Source organism: Hydra viridissima, unplaced genomic scaffold (genome assembly GCF_058129835.1).
Source record: "Hydra viridissima isolate aposymbiotic clone 2 unplaced genomic scaffold, HvirCarnegie_v1 scaffold_86, whole genome shotgun sequence".
Taxonomy (NCBI): Eukaryota; Metazoa; Cnidaria; class Hydrozoa; order Anthoathecata; family Hydridae; genus Hydra; species Hydra viridissima.
Genome location: NW_028324358.1, coordinates 28,642 through 52,291, shown reverse-complemented (window position 1 = coordinate 52,291; position 23,650 = coordinate 28,642). Strand labels below are relative to the sequence as shown.

Here is a 23,650-nt window from a genome sequence, read left to right as displayed (position 1 = left end):
CAAAAAACAAAATGATACCATTATCAATCGATACACACACACACACACAGACACACACACACACACACACACACACACAGACACACACACAGACACACACAGACACACACACACACACAAACACACACACACACACAGACACACACACACAAACACACACACACACACACACACACAGAGACACACACACACAGAGACACACACACAGACACACACAGACACACAGACACACACACATTGGCAACCATACCCTGTTGCAACATAAAACATCTTCATTTTTATGTTGCAACAGGGTAAGGTTGCCAATGTTGTACCCCTCTAAGACCAAATTTAAAAATCTAGGCAATCTACTGGGTGGAAACATGGATTTTCAATTGTATTTCATAATTTAGGGATTGTTTGTTGTAAAGATGTTAAAAAAACTAAAAATTTAAAAAGTCTCGAAGAATCAAATTAAAAAAATACCGCTAAGAGTGCAATTAAGGAAACTAGATCCTAAATTGTACCATTGTAATCCAATATTGTACCTTTTTCTTGATTTCAAATACTTTACAACTTCGCAAATATTTTATGATTTTAAGTTTAAGGGATTAAAAGAACTGACTAAAATGAATGGTTTTTGTAAAATCAGCAATTGGAAATATTCTGATATAAAATAACATAACACCTAACTGCCCATATTATAATGAAATGAAGTTTTTTATTTAATAAACTCTATACAAAATGAATTTTTTTTCTTCTGGAAATTGCCGAAAACAGGTATCACGACATATGGTACAATTTTTATTTAAATTATATGTTTAACAATTGGTTAGCTAGGATTATAATAGAAGAGGAATAATGTAAAACAATATACACTGTATCTGTTTTAAAAACAATTATACTAAATAATGTAAAAAAAATTCATAAAGACTTTATTTTTGGCAAAAGTTGCAGATATATTGTTTCTGTTTTTGATTAACACCTGCACAGTCAACATGACACCAGCCTTGACAAGCAATACATTTTATCATATTCTTTTCCATATTTTCTTCAAAAAGGTAACAAAACCAGCTTTCATTATGAAGAGATGTATTTGCATGCTTGAACAGCACATTTTTTAAGCTCCTTACATGGAGAATTTACATCTGTACAAAGTAATATTTTGCATCTACATTTTGTTATATCCAACAATGTGTCAAGCTTTCCTTCCCACAATTCGACAATTTTTTCTTTTGTTTCTTTTCGAATATAATCCAGGCAGTTAAAATTTTATTTTAATTGCCTGGATTAAGTTCAGAGACATTTCTAATCGAAAAGAAACAAAAGTACTTTTCCTACTCCAAGATATTTAGTTAAGTTAGTTGTAGAATTATGTCTAGTTTGTTTCAACTTTGAACTCTCCATAACACAATTTTTTATTTTATCATTCACTGAAAAACAAACATAATTAAAAAACCACAAGAAAAATTCAACAAAAATTACAACTTTTTGATATCGCAGGCACATAAATAAATCCACTACTAACACAAATCAAATTCTAAGTACTAAGTTACTGTGTTCTGTAATTCTTAGATTACAATAACAAATAAACTTAGAATCCATTAAAGTCCATTTGTCTAAGTTAGATAATAAAAAAATGTAAAGTTTTGTTAATTTTTTGTTGTAAAAATGTAGTTTTTATCGTATTTTTACATTTTTCAAGTTGATTTTTACACAAAAAAAATTTGTGTAATTTTTTTTGGTTGAATATAGCTTACCTTACCCCAACCTATAAAAAAATTACTCCCCAAATGTCATTTTCAAAAATTTTTTAGTATGATATACCCTAATATCCAAGCTGATTATCTCTAAAGATAGTAGGATTTTAATATAAATAAAAGATAAATAATAAATTCTTTTTCTTTCTATATTTCACTCTATATGTTCTAAAATGTTGTATTTCAAAGAAAAAGTACTGAAAATAAGATTGTTACGAAACTGCAATTAAAGGTGTTTGAAAGTAGGTTTACCACAGATGTATAAGATATGGGATGTGCAACGTAGTTGTTTTTTTTGCGAACCATGCTCGTTGCGCATTGTTACAAATCTTTTGTTTTAAACAATAGAAATTTAATTCTCTTAAAGTCTGTCAGATTCGTCGAAAAAATTTGGTCTCGCTAACCAGTCACATCAACTTCCTTTTAGTTATTAAAGACAGAGTTGTTATTAAGGGTCTGCGTATCGTTATCGGTATATCGGTATGAACCAATATTTTGAACCGATAACGATAAGAAATGATAACAATATCAAACGATTTGAGTTTGTCTATGAAACGATAACTTATCGTTTGAACCGATAACCAAACGATAACTTATCAGTTGAAACGATATTATCGGCTTTTTTTTATCGGTTTATCGGAATACATAAAAATAACCAGAATACCGATATTTATCGGTATAATAACAATATTTTTTACAATATTCCAATTTTTTTTTATCAAAATGCCACATTTTAGTTCAAATATATTATAAATCTTCTAGTCGAGTCAAGATGTCGTTTCGCCTTTTTGATAAACGTTAATATCATTTGTGATACAAATGTATTTATATTATGGTTTTTTTGTAAATGAAATAAATAAATATTAATGGTTTATTTTGAGTACCATAATGGCTGACTTTATTAAAACTTTGGAAGAAAAAAAGCCAAAAATTATGCGTTTTAATTTTGAAAATATACATATTTAGCACTTGGTTCAAATTTTTCTGACAACATATTGTGTTTACTAATCGATATGATTTATTAAATGTAAAAAAATCAGGAGTGGGGAGAGTTTCAACCTGGCGGTCAGTTTGGAGAACAGTGTTGCTTCACTTTTTTAAACGAGAGTAACCAAAAATACCGATATGAAACGATATAAAACAATACATTGTTTTATTTCATAATTTATTTAACTTAAGGAAATATAAATTCATAATAAATTTCTGAATTTTTGCTGTCTAAAGTTCCAAACTAATATTTGTCTTCAACTGTCAGATCAACCACATTTGGAGTACTGGCACGAGAGGCAGCAGGAGACGGAGAGGCAGGTCCTTCAACGGTAGCAGCTTCATTGGCTTGTTCTTCAGCAGAAGTGAGCAACCATTTCTTGATCTTAACTTTGACATAGTTTTGCTGGATATACAGGAGTTTCTCTACTTGTTCTGGTTGCAACTTGGTTCGTTTTTAGGAGACAATAGCACCTCCAGCACTAAAAGCTCTCTCTGACGAAGCGCTAGATGCAGGCACACAAAGCCATTTTCTTGCAGATTCTGCCAATAATGGAAACTTGTGTTTGTTGGTCCTCCAGAAGTCCAAGAAATCCAATCCAGTGACTGCAGGTACCTTGAGGTACATTTCTCATTCAATAGTAATGAAAGACTGATCAGCTGGGGCGGAGGTAACTCTAACTAGGACGTCTCTAGCCAAATCAAAGAAAGGGTGGTCATCAGGTTGGGAACCTTGAGATCTTGCCTCTTCTAGCTGTCTGGCTTCCATCTCTTGTGATGCCTGGATCCATTGGTTGGATGGTTCTGAGATTTTGTTATAAGAGCGTCATAGGCCTCATCAAATTCACCAATCTTTTTTAAAGCCTGGCCCTTGTACAGAGGATTCAGTAAGTTAGCGACTGAATAGTGCAAGTTGGTTGCTCCAGATTCTGGAAACCGGAAATCAATGGCTTTAACTAGTTTTCGGTAAAACATCTCAGCAGTAGGAGACAGGCTACCACGAATAACTTGCAGAAGTCGGTATTTCAATCCATACAGATGAGAGACTCTGTGAATGGAGACTTTCTTTTCAACAGAGAAGCTTTCCGAAATGTCCGAGATTTTCCTTAAAATTGGCAAAATTTCGTCAAAGAGGTCAAACTCATCCTCACTGGGAATAGCGGGTGCAAATTTGTTTGGGTCAGAACCTGGATTATCCCTGATAGAGCTCAAAGGTCTTCTCATCCTTACAATACTTTCAATCATCATTAATGTGGAGTTTCAGCGGGTTTTGACAGGTGAGATTTCACATGCTTTAATTCCTCCTTGTAATTTTCACATGCTTTAATTCCTCTTTGTCAACTGTGCGTTGTCATCCAACTTGTTTTGAATCTCCTTTTTGATTCGCTGTTCTGACAAAGAGGACTTGTGGCATAGAGATGACAGTTCTGTGGCTTTTTTAATGGCTGACTCCAGATCCAAACCTTCAACTGACTTGGCTTCTTTAATTGCATCTTCAACAACTAAGTTCAAAAGGTGATAGCACAGAGCAGAGACTCGTCAACAAACTTGCATTTAGGAATGGCTGCCTTCAGGTTGGAAGCTGAATCATGAACACAAACAACATAGCTGTGTCCGGCATTTCTGGGAATCTCTGAGACATTTCTAAAAATAAAAGAAAATTTAATAAGTATAAATATTATGTAAATTAAAATTTACATATAACAACTTAATACCTTTAGTTATAATATTATATTATAAAATTGTAATTAAAGATATAAAAAAATATTACATGTAACGGGTAATATCGCTAATATGTTAAATTGTATAAAAATTTATACAACAACAAATCAACAAGTACTTTGTAAATAGCTTACTTAGGAATAGTAAGTTAAAGTATTAGTATAAGTACTACTATACTAAGTTAAAAAAACTTCTATAAAAAGTTATTTACTGATCCAGTCTGTTTGCAAAAAGCTTCTGCTGCTTTCACGTTTTTGTAAACTAATGGCAACCTAAAAGAAGAAAAAACAAATAAAAAAAACTGTTGTTTATACTAATTTAAAGTTATTTCAAAAAACCAACAAAATAAATTGGCGCGGACAGGTCTAGAAACTAACAATTTTAAAATTAAAAAGGGAGGTACTAACTTACTAAAAAATAACAGTAATGTAATAATTGCGTCATGGGACTGACAGCGTTATTTTTATTGCAATTAAGGTTAAGGGGTTTGGAATTATAAGTTTGATTTAAAACTCATTCAAATTCTTTAAATTTGTTTCCCTCTTAAACCCAATGAAACCATCCCAAAATTATTTATTTAACCAAAAGTACAATAAACTATATATCTTACTTATAACGTGAGTATGTTGTGGCAGATTTGATCAGCATCTTTGGGTTGAAATAAGCAATCAGATCCTGGAAGCCTTTATGCCCAACAAGACTAAATGGTAAGTTGCATCTGGCTAAGAACTTTGCAATTTCCAAATCACCTCGGAGTTGATCTCTATCTTGTGGTTTGTATTTTAACCAAGCATCAATCTTTTTGTTCTGATTGACCTTTGATGGAATGCCCAGTTTTCTTGACTTTACTCTTTTGTCCATGACCAGAGGAACTTTGTCTCCATGATCCTTTTCATAGGACTCATCCTCGTCGTATATCTGTAAAGTAAAAAAAAGTTGTAAAATTTTTACATTACAATGTACACACTGTAAAGCGGCTAAAGCCTGCAATAAATTGAAGTATTTCAACTTTTAACATATTAAATATAGAAATACTCAATTTAAAACTTTTTTTTCACAACTGTCATATAATACCTGTTCAAACTCATTAAAAGCAACATCAGCCTTCCTCTTCTTCTCTGACTTGTCTAGTTCAATCTGGGCAAATTCAAATGGATGCTTTCTAAAAAGATGGGACCTCATCCCAGAAGTGTTATGATCTGCAACCTTGACAACTGCCGGACAGAGCTTGCACTTTGCTTGAACGACTCTTTCTCCAGCCTCACTTTGAGTCACCTCTTCTTCAAAGAAGTTCCAGATTCCGTTCTTGGACGCGGCATGATGCTGGCAACTGACTTACAAATTCAAACTTCTAAACTAAATAAAAAAAAGAATCTTTTACTTTACAAAAAAAAATTTTTTATCTGGACAATAATGCTGTCCAACTAGTCACTTAGACTCCCTCTCGAAAACTAGCCTTTTTCCAAAAAATGAGAAAGCTTTTAACAATAAAATTACTATCAGACATTTTAAATAACTGATATTTCAAATTTTACAACAATATCAAGTTATTAAACTAATATTTCAAAAATTTATCTTTTCTTTTACTACTTTGAATGAAATTCTGGAAAGTTCTAGATCATTTGATGACGTTAGGGATTTAATAGCTTTAATAGTTTTTACCAATAAGAATTGTAAATATGTGTTTGTGGTGATTTATGACGGTTTGTCGAAGGATATTTTGGGAAAAGCATGGGGCATATATAAAGGAGAAAATTTGTAAAAAAAGACAGTAAGTTAGGAGAGAAAATTATTGCTATTTAGTGACTTTTTGATTGCGAGAAAAAACTACATTGAACAAGCTGTAGCAATAATAATTTTTGTTGTCTAATTTTAACCATATTTCACTTAAAAAGTTTAATAAAAAAGTAAAAATAGACATTTCGTACATACTACTATATTGTAACAAATAAAATAAAACAAAATTTATCATATCTTACCTTCAAAATTGATTAAATTTCAATGTTTTTTTGTGGGGAATTATTTAGACTTCCCTGAGACACTAAAGAGTCACTGTTTTCTTTTTGAATTTGATATTATTTTTCCCATCTGACTGCGAACCATACAGTTTACAAACTGTAATCCGTTTTTATACAGTCTTACAACCGCGTCATTTCGACACATTAAATACATTAAGACATTACATGCGTTAACACCTACATACATTAAGACCGACACACTTTATTACCTTAAATACATTAACACGTTAATTGCATCTTGAAGACGATATTCCCGACATTTTTGACTTTAGTTGATCAACAAAGTTTTTAGCTGACATCCTACTTAATTGTTCTGGAAGGATCAATGATATCTATTAACTAGATGTCTAACTTGCGCTTCCGCAGTGAAGCAAATTTTTTGCCAACCAGGTTTTTTTTGCCAGACTGAAATGACCCAATGATAAATCAAAGCAAAACAAAACTGAAGTATTGCAAATTTAAATAAAATGGATACTGGCATTAAAAACTTTAAAAACTTGCTTCACTTTTTCTTAAGGAACTTTTGTGAAGTTAGACATCCAGATAATATATACAATTGGGAAGGATTAACTTGTAAAACCGGTAAAGATAGCCAAAACGACATCTCGACTCGACTTGAAGATTTATGATATATTTGAACTAAAATGTGGCATTTAAAAAAAAAAAAAAAAATTGAATATTGTAAAAAATATCGTTATTATACCGATAAATATCGGTATTCTCGTTATTTTTATGTATTTCGATAAACCAACATTTTCAAGCAGCGGTTAGAATGCAATTTTTAGCCGTAAGAAAATCTCTGGCCAAAATTTATCTTTTAATTTACACATTTGCATGAAATGATATTTGTCGGATGTAAAAAGGCTACACGTTTTATTTAATCGGTCAGAAACACACGTTAACTTGATCCAATTAACATAACTTGTTAAAATTAAAACCTTTAATTGATGCAGAACAATTTTCTTTGGCATTATAGAGAGTTTGCTCATCCAATTGTTTTATTGCAACTGGTTTAATAAGTTGGAAAAAACTATGAGCGGGGGGTATAATTAAAAGATAGTTTTAGAATATTTTTGTCTCCCTTACTATGATAATCTAGTAAAAGTTTGCAAAGATCAATAAAGGGTAAATAAAGGCTTGGCCCGACGCAAACTGCAGAAGTTTTTCGCTTTTGTGAAATACACAAATCTAGTCCTGCCCATCTTTACCCATACCTAATAATAATATAATCGGTTGAATAGTTGAATAGTAAAACTATTATGGGTAGAAACACAATACGTTCTTTTTGAATTCATTCTTTTAAATCTTTACAATAGCAGGATTACAAATAAGATTTTAAAAAAACCTATGGGCGCTGTAATATTTTGCAAAGCACTTTGGGGAAATTGTTTAAAAGGCAGAGATTATTTAAAAACCCTCTTGTTTAAAGATATATAAACGAGGAAGTTTAAGCATTAGCTGGAAATGAAGAAGACTTTTTTTTTAGCAATATGCCTTATTTGTATAGTGAGTGATTTAGCATTAGTTATTTGTTCACATATACTTATTATTTGTTTAAATTTACTTGTAACTCTGTATATTAATTTAGAGCGAAGCTCGTCCTAGAAATTCATTTAGAAAAGACTGGTACCCTGCAAGGTTAGTTACATGTATTTTACAAATGCATTGGGTTTTGTATTTTACAAATGCAAGGGCGTAAGTCAGCAATACTTAATTTGATCATTTTTTTGTACTTTTGCAGTTTTTTTCTGGAACTGCGATAAACAAGAACATTTTTAGGCACCTTCCGATTCCTTCTTGCTGGAAGTCATTCTTTCCTTTCTGAAAAAAATCTTTTTTACCTGGGCGCCTTAGTTAGACGTCTATTGCATCAGTTTATGAAGAAGCAAAGATGTTGTGAATGTTTTCAGGAAGTTGTCATTTCCAATCTTTTGTAAGCATTTATTTGAGTAGCTACAAGTACAAAAAAAAAAAAAAAAAAAAAAAAATGAAAACCTTCGTGATGGGCCAACACTAATTGTAGTTTAAACACGTTAGATTTATCCTTGAGTTTAAAAGAAGTAGGAGAGAGAAACAAGGACTTAAAAGCTTACACTTTACTACTTGAATGATACAATCAATATACCCTAGATTATGGATAAATAATCTTCATTTTACAATAAAGCAAAAGAAGACAATAGGTCAGTTACAGGATTGTTTAGTTTGTTAAAGGCATTAAGTGAAAATTTTTCAATATGGATTAACCAGTACTTTGGTATTACAGAAGTGCAGTACCATCTTATACAGTGCAAGGCAGTGGTTAGGTTAATAAAATTTAAATGTATGAGGAAAGTGAGATTATTTTAAAGGAAGTTCTGCTCTGGAAAATAGTATTAATCTGAGGAAACTGAACAACAATCTGTGTGGTGTGTTTTGCCAGTCACTGCCTTGTAGCAACTAAGCCAATATCCAATTGATTAAAGTTGCTCTAATAAGCTGAAGATATATCAACGTATATTACATTTTATTACACTATTTCAATGTTCAACTCCAGTTCCATGAAAATATGTGACTACCATCAATATCTATTAATTACATTGCAAGTTAAACATTCTTACCAGCAATCAAATTATGACTGTTTTGCTGGAACTTCTATCCAAGGTGATCAAAGTAGGCCTTTCTTTTTGAGCAAGCTTCTTTCCCTTGATTTAATTTGTCGGAAGCTGGATTCTGCCCCTTTCTTTTCCGAGAGCTTCCAATAACTACTTCATCCATCATGAATAACTAAAAATTAACTTCGATAAACTACGATGAAATGTCAACACATCAACGTGAATTGACCTAATACAAATAGACAAATAGCGGTCCAAACATGTGTCTAATATAAATGCATTTCTTTTAAGAGGCTGTAAGTCATCTGCTGAACAGCTGTTTCTCGTGTTTCCTTAAGTCAGGAACTTAACTCCGTTTAAAAAAAACTTTATTCAACCCACAGTAGCGTTCAAAAGGGTTTTTAATATAAGTTTTTTGTCTAAAAAAATACTGACTTTTAATTATTTTGTATTAAAAGTACAGTATAAAATTTTTATTGGATTGATATTTTAAATTAGTTTTCAATATTACTCGGGTCATAGTAAAGTATTTATACTTTCAATTACATTTGTAAAAAAAATAAAAAGATAAAAATTTATAATTGTATTACTCAATATTTCGTAGCATTGCCTTTTCAGGAAATCACAGCGACACATCTTTGAGACATGAAATCGACAAGCTTAATTAGTTTGTCTGTAGGCATATTTTTCCAATGTCGGTGTAAAACTCCAAATAGATCTTCTATAACTTAACGATCAAACTCCTCCCATCATTTTTCAATATATGTTTGGGTTGGGGCTTTGGTTAGGCTTATCCTAAACAAGAACTTCATTAGATATGAACCGATTTTTTGGAGCCTTTGAAGTGTGTTAGGGTCATAATTCTGCTGGAAACATTTGTGCTTTGAAATATAGCACTAGGTCCAATTTTACAGATGAGGCAGTAACAGTGCTGCCTTTATTTTTCTGGCCTAGGCATGACAGTTGAGAAATCAAAAAGTGAAGGGACACAGACTTTCTCGCCATTTTTCCTTTTTCTCAGAAGCAGTCTGTAAGAATCACACATTCAAAGTGGGACTCGTGTGTCAGAAAAGTCAATATCATCAAGAACCAGACTCTTTACTTGATATATTAGAAAATTTGTTAGCTCTCTAAAACATTTCTTTATACAGAGAAAACAAACTGACTTAAAGATATCAATATTTTATTAGGGATGTGTTAGAAATACTTTATGTTACAAAATATTTGAAAAATAAATTTGCTCATTCTTTTACCAGAAGCATATTTTTAAAATTGAATATTCTTGCTTGGACAGTCATGAAGGATTTCAATGATTTAATTTTTCTTATCAGGAATATATGCAGATTAATCCCTACAAAGGATTTTTTCGGGAAACTTCAGAGTAACTATTTCCATTTTTGGACAGGTGTAATCCCTGTTCTTCTTGTGCATTCCCATTTCTGAAGTAACTTTTATAAACTTTAATGAAATTTGCTGAAAAAAAATTAATTTAAAAATCTTAATTTTCCAAAAAAGTAACTCAAAATTTAATAGTTAAAATACTTTTGAATTAACATTTTCATATAAACGTTACAAACTATATGCAATTATTTCTTAAAACAAAAGAACTTCTTCCGATTAAAATTACAATTATACACATTCCGCAAACAAAGAATGATTTAATTATTATCAGTTAATAGTCGTATGTATGTACGTATGTATGTATGTATGTATGTATGTATGTATGTATGTATGTATGTATGTATGTATGTATGTATGTATGTATGTATGTATGTATGTATGTATGTATGTATGTATGTATGTATGTATGTATGTATGTATGTATGTATGTATGTATGTATGTATGTATGTATGTATGTATGTATGTATGTATGTATGTATGTATGTATGTATGTATGTATGTATGTATGTATGTATGTATGTATGTATGTATGTATGCATGCATGCATGCATGCATGCATGCATGCATGCATGCATGCATGCATGCATGCATGGATGTATGTATGTATGTATGTATGTATGTATGTATGTATGTATGTATGTATGTATGTATGTATGTATGTATGTATCTATGTATCTATGTATGTATGTATGTATCTATGTATCTATGTATCTATGTATGTATCTATGTATCTATGTATGTATCTATGTAATTAGGGTGTCCTAAAACTAAAACCAAACTATGCTCTCTAATGATTCCCATTCCATCGGCCCTAAGAAAGTCTTTCAGAAAAGTCTTAGTGTTCTATTATAACTGGAAGTGATGGATTTATGGAATATTTACGGATAAGATTTTTTGGCTTCGAAGCTCATAAAGTCAACTGTGTTAAAGGAAAGATCGATGTACTGAGTTTCTTATGATAAAAACTTTTACAAATAAATTTCAATGTGTTTTTGTACAATAAATTTTGTACAATAGTATACAAATAGTTTAGTAAATATACAAATAGTTTTGTAAAATAAATCCATTTAATGGAAACTATAACCTCTTAAAAATTCTGTATATTTTCTTTCTTTTAACATTTGTTTTTAGATTAAGTCAAGATCAGAAACAACATTTCGCTACAGATAAAGAAAGTTCAGCTGAGGACGAAGCTATGTATCAATCTAACCCAAGAGCTTGGATTGAAAAAGACAGCACTTTAGTCCAGGATGAAGGTGTGCGTCAGTCTAACCCAAGAGCTTGGATGGAAAAAGATAGCTATTTATCTGAGGATGAAGGTATGTATCAATCTAACCCAAGAGCTTGGATTGAAAAAGACAGCACTTTAGTCCAGGATGAAGGTGTGCGTCAGTCTAACCCAAGAGCTTGGATGGAAAAAGATAGCTATTTATCTGAGGATGAAGGTATGTATCAATCTAACCCAAGAGCTTGGATTGAAAAAGACAGCACTTTAGTCCAGGATGAAGTTGTGCGTCAGTCTAACCCAAGAGCTTGGATGGAAAAAGATAGCTATTTATCTGAGGATGAAGGTATGTATCAATCTAACCCAAGAGCTTGGATTGAAAAAGACAGCGCTGTAGTCCAGGATGAAGGTGTGCATCAGTCTAACCCAAGAGCTTTGACGAAAAATGACAATATCATAGTTTAGCAGAAAGTTAAACTTTTGAAGATAATTTTTCTTCAACATAAAGTGTTCGATGAAATTCTTAAACATTTAGAAAACATCTAAAACATCAACAGATGCGTTGTCTTATTTTTGGAATTTAAATTTTGTGTTAAAAAATCTTTGTTTTGGTTTGATTAGAACTTGGATAAAATTTTGTATTAAAATCCGAAAAACAGTTATATAAGAAACCATCTTAGTTTTTGATGAACCTACTAAAGTATACAAAAATAAGTCGCCACAAAGCTTTCAAAACAGAAGGCCTTCTGTTACAAACGAGAGAGAAAACTGAATCATCACAAATCCTTAGTAATTTGAATAAAGTTTTTCTTTTATCATTTATCTTTTTCGTGATCAAGAAATAATCTAAAATTTTCTACTTTAGTTTAGCTTAAGGCATGGGATTGAGTATAAATATTAAATTCAAGCCGCTCTAATATGTTCCGTTTTTATTTATTTTCAATTGTTTCAGAAATTAACCTGGAGGAGGGGAGAAGAGGTGGGGGGAAATAACTCTAAGTATAAAGAATGCTTCTTTTGATCTTCTCAAATGAGTAGAAATCCTAAAAATTAGCTAATACTATTTTGATTTGATAAGTGGATTTAGCGAAATAACTTGAAAAATAACTGGAAACTTTTTTAATTTTAAACATATTTAAGCTAGGTGAAGAAAACTATTTTGTTCTACGATTTGATTGCTATGGATGTGATCAGAAATATTTTGGTGTTTTATTGATTAGTTAGCCTTTATGATTATTTTAATGCTTTGGGGAATTCTTATATATAAAAAAAACTTTAATAGCATATCTAAAAAAATTTATCAAAAATGTTCTTATTTAATTAAAAAAGCGCATAAAAAAACACCCGTTGTTTAACACTATCTTCATCGCTTCACCTTGCCACTTTTTCTCATCCTAGCGATGGCTAACGTGTAACAAGCACTCAAAAAAACGGATCCACGCGTGCTAAGTAGAGAAATCAAAACTGTAATATATTCATTTATAATAATATCTGTTTATAAGTGCTGTGACCATAGCTTCTATCATATCCCCATTTGCTAATTAATGTGAATGACGTAGGAAAGGAGGCATTTTTAAGAGCTTCGCATTGCACTTTAAATAATGTTTCAGTGGTTTTATCGAGCATGTCTTGAAGGTTCATTTCTACATGTGCTTCTGTAATAGAAATACGCGAATCTGAAGAGTAGCATAACCTTATCGACTTATAGATTATATGATGGAAACAGTTGATGTCCTGCCCTTAATGACCATTTCGCGTCTTTTTATAAGAATGACTAGTACATTTAGAGTCAAGGTAATAAGTTAATGCCTCAAGACAATTCGACCGCCTACCACCGCAAGTAACATTACTTGAACTAATTTTTTCTGATTCCCGAACACTTTATGATTAAAGAATCTTCTGTGACCTAAAAATCGATTTGCTACATCAGCGGCTGTGACCAACCCAATTTCCTAACATTACCGAACCTAACAAAAACAAACAGCCCATCATATGAGAAACACTGCCTTACAATACCTTCATAATTTACCGTTGTAACAAAAATATCAACAAAAAAAAAAAAAATTTTGCCATTTTTTAAAAAGATCTCTGTGATTCGAAAAATTATGGATAATTAATACGCGCAAATTTGCATAAAGATGAAGATTTTGATCAGTCTACTTTTATGAAATTCCCCGAACTTTTAAAACAATTACTTCCAGCACCGGTATTGCTAGAGGAGCACACCATTCTACAACCACTATGTTTCATAATCTTGACAGAAATGACGGAGAACAAGAGCTATTGGGACCAGTAAACAAAAATAAAAACGTTTAGGCACTAAAAAATCACTAGAGCTTTACTATGGAGTTTCTTTTTATGACACCTACATATGCTTTATTTTTTAAATCGTCTTATGTAAAACTAAAGCGTGGCGATGACAATAAGCTTTGAAAATTTGCTAAAAAAAAAGCAATGTAAACACCGAAAAAAACAACAGCTTCAAAAAATATTTTACTAATTAAATACAAAAAAATTGCTTTAAACCTAAAGAAAAAAAGATTTAGTGAATTTTTAAACTAATTTATCTATTTTATTTTTTTTTGTTATTATAGCAATAAACTATTAACCTTGAATAAAATTTCTATAAAATTGTGTTTCATTTGCACCAACGGATATATTCTTTCCGTCTTTTGTTAAATAGGTGTCATAAAAAGGAGCTCCAGTGTCAAGAACATTTTCGCCTTTGCTTCCCAACCAAATGCCAGTGTCACTTGAGCGATGGAGAAATGATGAAATATAAGATGTACCGTCTGTCTAGTAGTATTTACAACTAGTCTATTAATAATAAAGAAAACATTATATATAAAGATAATTCACTGGAATGATAAAAGGACTTTTTTCACAAAATATCTACATATAGTTTTAAACAAACCTTATATTGAGTAACAAGATTTTAGGCAAGATCTTATATTGAGTAAAAATACTCAATACATCATTGTTATGAAAAAGAAAAAAAAAAGTTAAATATCTATATAAATTTGATGTGGTAAAGGAAATATGTAAAAAAACAATACAAAATATCTTACTATTGAGGTATTAACTATTTGACCTTTTCCAGAAAAAGACCTTTCAAATAAGGCAAGCAGTACCCCTGTAACAGCTATCATCCCCCCTCCTCCAAAATCTCCACGCAGATTATTAGGCGCAGTAGGCTTGTCAGCTGTAACAAAATAGTCATTTTATAGTTAAAATCATAAGGATTAAAATAAGTATATTAGTTTTAAATTAAAAGTATTGCTGCAACATTGCTTTAAAAACAAGCAAAAAACATTAGCTTTTACAGATTTTTAGGCCAACAGTTAAAGAATTAATGCCCCATAGCACACAACAGAGTTAATGCCCAATGATTGGCTAGAGTTCATAGATCTTCACAAAACTTCAACACATTAAAAGTATAGGAACATAAATACATACATACATACATACATACATACATACATACATACATACATACATACATACATACATACATACATACATACATACATACATACATACATACATACATACATACATACATACATACATACATACATACATACATACATACATACATACATACATACATACATACATACATACATACATACATATGTATATTAAAAATATATATATATATATATATTTACTGTTGATGGCAATAGAAATATATGGGTGACTGATGTTGGTGCTCATCAGGTAGGAATAATGGCCAGTTTCTTTATTGAATCTCTACGGTATTAGAAGCCTACTGATGTTGCTGTGATGAAAGATGGTAGTTTTTTTGCTGCAGATGGGTAAGAATTGAGTTTTAATTAAAGTTCTGTGTAGCCATATAATCAGTTGTAAAGTTTTCAAATTCCAAGAGACTTTGACATAGTTGTAATTAAAGAAATAACATTTTTGTATTTACTGCAACTCACGTGTTGTGAAATTTTTGCCAATGGCACAGTCAATAGAAAGATCTCAAAAATATTGTTTTCAAGTTATTTCGCTAAAATAAGTAAGAAGATTCAAATAACTCATATCATGTGATTTTTTTTTCCCCCGAAAATATTGCTTTATGTAATAAGTGAACATTTCATAGAAAGTCACATTTTTTAAAAATCCTATTAAATGTTTACTGTGTTATGGCTTCTTGATTCTATGGAACCTTAATGCTTAATTATGAATTTATTTCTTCATTTTCAAATGTATTTTCAATGTATTTGAAATAAAAATCTGGTAAATGAAACTTTCTAATTTGTGGACTAAATGTTTTTCAACATCAGCGCAAAAATCATGAAATTCAATAGTTGAATCTGTTTCTTTAATCATTTACTGCGTATACAGTTCAACTGTAGATTTTTTTCTTAGATCATTTTCCAAAACCTTCTTTCATGGTTGTTGTTCACGAATTGGCACTAGACGAAACTCATCATTTGCTTTACGTGGCAGATCGTGAGAATGAAAGAGTTCTTGTTTTTGATTGTGATAGTGGGGATTTTGTAACTCATACAACAAAAAAATTTGGAGGAGCGGTGTTTGCCATTGTAAATTTATTTTTCAACCAAAAATTAATTTTCAAACCAAATTGAAAATTTATCTAACCGAAAAATCCAAGAGTTTCAACTCTGAAGTCTACAACATGAACAAAAATATTTGCCAAGTTAATTACTTTTAAGTTTTACTCGTGTATCATATTAGGTGGTGTGTTACACGTTGTGAATGGCAAAAGCTCGAGTGCTCCAGATGTTCAAGTATCTGGATTCACAAAGGTTTAAATTTATGAGTTTTTCACTGAAAGTTGAGATACTTTTTCAGGGCTTTGGTTTGCCGCACAATTTAGCTGTTACTCAGGACAGTCGTGACGTTTTTGTTGCGGAGATCAATCGGTTTAAAATCCGCAAGTTCTCCAAAGTGAATAAGTACTTATTATATCCAGCTTTATCTCTGTAAGTTTGTTGGTGAAATAATGACACCCTAACTTAAAAGGGGGTTGCTCTCTTGATTCAAAATTAATTTATTTTAGGATGTTATTGTATAACGGCGTTGGTGTGTTAAATTTCTTAACGTTATTTTTGTTTGTATATTCTCCTTGTGGGAGTGATTATTTTTTTATGAAGATGCGGGACACTTTCTTAACTAAAATATTTTCAGTTATACTTGTTCAGTTTGCTTAAATTGGTTTTATTTGTAATATTTATCATTTCTTTTTCAATATTTCATAGAAATGACCCATCTAGCATTTTCTCTAGCTTTTGAGTAATTGGAACTCTTTAGTTAAGTTATCGACATGTGGCTGGTTTTGTTTAGCCGTGTATTTTTTGTTGAATTTTTTTTTTAACATTCGTTTTTTCTCTCTTCTTTTTTATTTATTCAGAATAATGTTTTTTGATCGTGTTTTATTACCTATCAAAATATTCATTTTAGCTTTTTTTTTTTATTGGTCCAATTTATTTGCCGATGGTTCTTTAAAACCACATTTTAATTTCACATCAATGCCCTTCATTTATAGTTTACAATAAATCCGCATAGCTTGTTACAAAATATAAAGAGGTGATCTGTGTGACTATGATGATGAACACCATTAAGCAAATGTACAAATATTCTCGATTGCACTCCATTCTAATACCAAAATTAATCTTAATAGTGCCTTGAAAGCGCTAAAGTGCTTGATCAAGATCTTTGTAAATACGGTTTGATTTAAAAACTTCATACGCCTAATGCGGCACTACTATAAAAAGCCGGTTCTGGGACATTGATACCGTATTATATTGGGGGGTTCGATGTTATTCAAGATGGCGTCGTGTGTTAATGGAAAGTGTTAAGATCGTGAATCTTGTCGCATTCAATTTTTTGTTGACTTACCTTTTTTTTCAAAAATGTTAAGATATAATTTTTTGTTGTCATAAAAATTTCTTGTCTTCCCGCAATGATTCTTCAGGAAGGGGTCTGGTTTGGTAGTGTCCAATAGCCCACGTGTGAATGCCATCCTCTTAAATGATTCTTTTGTCGTCGTTAGCGCTGAGTGCTACTTTGTTAATTTCTTCGGTGTAAACCTCATGCTTGTGAGATCGTATAACGTATATGGTTGCAAGTTTTTCTTTCTTTTTCATTAAGCATTTTTTATAATCTTTGTGTGTGATGCGCTTTTCAACCAAACACTTCTGAATTCCTTTGCATCTTTTTTCTTCTTTTTTAAGGGTTTTGTAAGAGTAGAACTTAGGTCTCAGACCAACAAACTCTATGATTTGCTTACCTCCAGTCTCGTCTTTAAACATTCCAATGATCTTATTGTATTCTCCAACTAGAAACCCAACATTTTCAATGGCGGGATGGTCTTTAGGAAAGTTGCTCGTGTCAAGTTTGCTCTTTACGTCTGCAGCGATGTCTTTATAAAAATCATCAGTTTCAATTTCGTAAAAGAGCGAGTCTGTATCAGTCATCAACAACTTTGCTTTATCACCGTATTTAGGTTTCATGTAGTCGTAGTGATGTTCAAACATGATGGTTTTGCTAATATCGAGGATGCTCATTCCCAAGAAAACAGGTTTGTCGTAAAAGACATTTGCTTTTTCCATGTGAACCGCGATTAAGTTTTCATCAAAAATGGTGTTTCGTTTATATCGAGGGCGTTTAGATAATTTCAGAGCTTCTTTTATCGTGGTAACGAGTCTAACATCAACGCGTTTTAGAATATTCTTCGTGGTTTATTATTTTTTAAAAAAACTTTATTCTTTAAAAAATTTCACCACAAGGTATTGATTACGTCTTGAAAGTCAAACCTTTCATTCAATTTTTTTAAAACGTAAAGACACAAATGACCACAATAAGACGTGGTCATTTGTGTCTTTACGTTTTAAAAAAATTGAATGAAAGGTTTGACTTTCAAGACGTAATCAATACCTTGTGGTGAAATTTTTTAAAGAATAAAGTTTTTTTAAAAAATAATAAACCACGAAGAATATTCTAAAACGCGTTGATGTTAGACTCGTTACCACGATAAAAGAAGCTCTGAAATTATCTAAACGCCCTCGATATAAACGAAACACCATTTTTGATGAAAACTTAATCGCGGTTCACATGGAAAAAGCAAATGTCTTTTACGACAAACCTGTTTTCTTGGGAATGAGCATCCTCGATATTAGCAAAACCATCATGTTTGAACATCACTACGACTACATGAAACCTAAATACGGTGATAAAGCAAAGTTGTTGATGACTGATACAGACTCGCTCTTTTACGAAATTGAAACTGATGATTTTTATAAAGACATCGCTGCAGACGTAAAGAGCAAACTTGACACGAGCAACTTTCCTAAAGACCATCCCGCCATTGAAAATGTTGGGTTTCTAGTTGGAGAATACAATAAGATCATTGGAATGTTTAAAGACGAGACTGGAGGTAAGCAAATCATAGAGTTTGTTGGTCTGAGACCTAAGTTCTACTCTTACAAAACCCTTAAAAAAGAAGAAAAAAGATGCAAAGGAATTCAGAAGTGTTTGGTTGAAAAGCGCATCACACACAAAGATTATAAAAAATGCTTAATGAAAAAGAAAGAAAAACTTGCAACCATATACGTTATACGATCTCACAAGCATGAGGTTTACACCGAAGAAATTAACAAAGTAGCACTCAGCGCTAACGACGACAAAAGAATCATTTAAGAGGATGGCATTCACACGTGGGCTATTGGACACTACCAAACCAGACCCCTTCCTGAAGAATCATTGCGGGAAGACAAGAAATTTTTATGACAACAAAAAATTATATCTTAACATTTTTGAAAAAAAAGGTAAGTCAACAAAAAATTGAATGCGACAAGATTCACGATCTTAACACTTTCCATTAACACACGACGCCATCTTGAATAACATCGAACCCCCCAATATAATACGGTATCAATGTCCCAGAACCGGCTTTTTATAGTAGTGCCGCATTAGGCGTATGAAGTTTTTAAATCAAACCGTATTTACAAAGATCTTGATCAAGCACTTTAGCGCTTTCAAGGCACTATTAAGATTAATTTTGGTATTAGAATGGAGTGCAATCGAGAATATTTGTACATTTGCTTAATGGTGTTCATCATCATAGTCACACAGATCACCTCTTTATATTTTGTAACAAGCTATGCGGATTTATTGTAAACTATAAATGAAGGGCATTGATGTGAAATTAAAATGTGGTTTTAAAGAACCATCGGCAAATAAATTGGACCAATAAAAAAAAAAAGCTAAAATGAATATTTTGATAGGTAATAAAACACGATCAAAAAACATTATTCTGAATAAATAAAAAAGAAGAGAGAAAAAACGAATGTTAAAAAAAAAATTCAACAAAAAATACACGGCTAAACAAAACCAGCCACATGTCGATAACTTAACTAAAGAGTTCCAATTACTCAAAAGCTAGAGAAAATGCTAGATGGGTCATTTCTATGAAATATTGAAAAAGAAATGATAAATATTACAAATAAAACCAATTTAAGCAAACTGAACAAGTATAACTGAAAATATTTTAGTTAAGAAAGTGTCCCGCATCTTCATAAAAAAATAATCACTCCCACAAGGAGAATATACAAACAAAAATAACGTTAAGAAATTTAACACACCAACGCCGTTATACAATAACATCCTAAAATAAATTAATTTTGAATCAAGAGAGCAACCCCCTTTTAAGTTAGGGTGTCATTATTTCACCAACAAACTTACAGAGATAAAGCTGGATATAATAAGTACTTATTCACTTTGGAGAACTTGCGGATTTTAAACCGATTGATCTCCGCAACAAAAACGTCACGACTGTCCTGAGTAACAGCTAAATTGTGCGGCAAACCAAAGCCCTGAAAAAGTATCTCAACTTTCAGTGAAAAACTCATAAATTTAAACCTTTGTGAATCCAGATACTTGAACATCTGGAGCACTCGAGCTTTTGCCATTCACAACGTGTAACACACCACCTAATATGATACACGAGTAAAACTTAAAAGTAATTAACTTGGCAAATATTTTTGTTCATGTTGTAGACTTCAGAGTTGAAACTCTTGGATTTTTCGGTTAGATAAATTTTCAATTTGGTTTGAAAATTAATTTTTGGTTGAAAAATAAATTTACAATGGCAAACACCGCTCCTCCAAATTTTTTTGTTGTATGAGTTACAAAATCCCCACTATCACAATCAAAAACAAGAACTCTTTCATTCTCACGATCTGCCACGTAAAGCAAATGATGAGTTTCGTCTAGTGCCAATTCGTGAACAACAACCATGAAAGAAGGTTTTGGAAAATGATCTAAGAAAAAAATCTACAGTTGAACTGTATACGCAGTAAATGATTAAAGAAACAGATTCAACTATTGAATTTCATGATTTTTGCGCTGATGTTGAAAAACATTTAGTCCACAAATTAGAAAGTTTCATTTACCAGATTTTTATTTCAAATACATTGAAAATACATTTGAAAATGAAGAAATAAATTCATAATTAAGCATTAAGGTTCCATAGAATCAAGAAGCCATAACACAGTAAACATTTAATAGGATTTTTAAAAAATATGACTTTCTATGAAATGTTCACTTATTACATAAAGCAATATTTTCGGGGGAAAAAAAAATCACATGATATGAGTTATTTGAATCTTCTTACTTATTTTAGCGAAATAACTTGAAAACAATATTTTTGAGATCTTTCTATTGACTGTGCCATTGGCAAAAATTTCACAACACGTGAGTTGCAGTAAATACAAAAATGTTATTTCTTTAATTACAACTATGTCAAAGTCTCTTGGAATTTGAAAACTTTACAACTGATTATATGGCTACACAGAACTTTAATTAAAACTCAATTCTTACCCATCTGCAGCAAAAAAACTACCATCTTTCATCACAGCAACATCAGTAGGCTTCTAATACCGTAGAGATTCAATAAAGAAACTGGCCATTATTCCTACCTGATGAGCACCAACATCAGTCACCCATATATTTCTATTGCCATCAACAGTAAATATATATATATATATATATTTTTAATATACATATGTATGTATGTATGTATGTATGTATGTATGTATGTATGTATGTATGTATGTATGTATGTATGTATGTATGTATGTATGTATGTATGTATGTATGTATGTATGTATGTATGTATGTATGTATGTATGTATGTATGTATGTATGTATGTATGTATGTATGTATGTATGTATGTATGTATGTATGTATGTATGTATGTATGTATGTATGTATGTATTTATGTTCCTATACTTTTAATGTGTTGAAGTTTTGTGAAGATCTATGAACTCTAGCCAATCATTGGGCATTAACTCTGTTGTGTGCTATGGGGCATTAATTCTTTAACTGTTGGCCTAAAAATCTGTAAAAGCTAATGTTTTTTGCTTGTTTTTAAAGCAATGTTGCAGCAATACTTTTAATTTAAAACTAATATACTTATTTTAATCCTTATGATTTTAACTATAAAATGACTATTTTGTTACAGCTGACAAGCCTACTGCGCCTAATAATCTGCGTGGAGATTTTGGAGGAGGGGGGATGATAGCTGTTACAGGGGTACTGCTTGCCTTATTTGAAAGGTCTTTTTCTGGAAAAGGTCAAATAGTTAATACCTCAATAGTAAGATATTTTGTATTGTTTTTTTACATATTTCCTTTACCACATCAAATTTATATAGATATTTAACTTTTTTTTTTCTTTTTCATAACAATGATGTATTGAGTATTTTTACTCAATATAAGATCTTGCCTAAAATCTTGTTACTCAATATAAGGTTTGTTTAAAACTATATGTAGATATTTTGTGAAAAAAGTCCTTTTATCATTCCAGTGAATTATCTTTATATATAATGTTTTCTTTATTATTAATAGACTAGTTGTAAATACTACTAGACAGACGGTACATCTTATATTTCATCATTTCTCCATCGCTCAAGTGACACTGGCATTTGGTTGGGAAGCAAAGGCGAAAATGTTCTTGACACTGGATCTCCTTTTTATGACACCTATTTAACAAAAGACGGAAAGAATATATCCGTTGGTGCAAATGAAACACAATTTTATAGAAATTTTATTCAAGGTTAATAGTTTATTGCTATAATAACAAAAAAAAATAAAATAGATAAATTAGTTTAAAAATTCACTAAATCTTTTTTTCTTTAGGTTTAAAGCAATTTTTTTGTATTTAATTAGTAAAATATTTTTTGAAGCTGTTGTTTTTTTCGGTGTTTACATTGCTTTTTTTTTAGCAAATTTTCAAAGCTTATTGTCATCGCCACGCTTTAGTTTTACATAAGACGATTTAAAAAATAAAGCATATGTAGGTGTCATAAAAAGAAACTCCATAGTAAAGCTCTAGTGATTTTTTAGTGCCTAAACGTTTTTATTTTTGTTTACTGGTCCCAATAGCTCTTGTTCTCCGTCATTTCTGTCAAGATTATGAAACATAGTGGTTGTAGAATGGTGTGCTCCTCTAGCAATACCGGTGCTGGAAGTAATTGTTTTAAAAGTTCGGGGAATTTCATAAAAGTAGACTGATCAAAATCTTCATCTTTATGCAAATTTGCGCGTATTAATTATCCATAATTTTTCGAATCACAGAGATCTTTTTAAAAAATGGCAAAATTTTTTTTTTTTTTGTTGATATTTTTGTTACAACGGTAAATTATGAAGGTATTGTAAGGCAGTGTTTCTCATATGATGGGCTGTTTGTTTTTGTTAGGTTCGGTAATGTTAGGAAATTGGGTTGGTCACAGCCGCTGATGTAGCAAATCGATTTTTAGGTCACAGAAGATTCTTTAATCATAAAGTGTTCGGGAATCAGAAAAAATTAGTTCAAGTAATGTTACTTGCGGTGGTAGGCGGTCGAATTGTCTTGAGGCATTAACTTATTACCTTGACTCTAAATGTACTAGTCATTCTTATAAAAAGACGCGAAATGGTCATTAAGGGCAGGA

The 23,650-nt window shown here is 31.2% G+C and overlaps 2 protein-coding genes across 2 annotated transcripts; one reads left to right on the top strand and one right to left on the bottom strand.

The window, feature by feature from the left end:
- Window positions 1–2,961: 2,961 nt before the first annotated feature.
- LOC149875964 (uncharacterized) lies at window positions 2,962–7,323 on the bottom strand. Its single transcript, XM_090075956.1, has 5 exons — window positions 6,428–7,323; window positions 5,523–5,804; window positions 5,059–5,366; window positions 4,660–4,720; window positions 2,962–4,370 (listed from the first exon to the last, which is right to left on the bottom strand). The coding sequence occupies exons 2-5, from the start codon at window positions 5,628–5,630 to the stop codon at window positions 4,314–4,316; spliced, it is 534 nt and encodes a 177-aa protein (XP_089932082.1). The 5' UTR covers window positions 5,631–5,804; window positions 6,428–7,323; the 3' UTR covers window positions 2,962–4,313.
- Window positions 7,324–7,711: 388 nt separating this feature from the next.
- LOC149875963 (uncharacterized) lies at window positions 7,712–12,355 on the top strand. Its single transcript, XM_090075953.1, has 3 exons — window positions 7,712–7,972; window positions 8,055–8,104; window positions 11,591–12,355. Exons 1-3 carry the CDS (start codon window positions 7,931–7,933, stop codon window positions 12,147–12,149), a joined length of 651 nt encoding a protein of 216 aa, XP_089932079.1. The 5' UTR covers window positions 7,712–7,930; the 3' UTR covers window positions 12,150–12,355.
- Window positions 12,356–23,650: the final 11,295 nt, after the last annotated feature.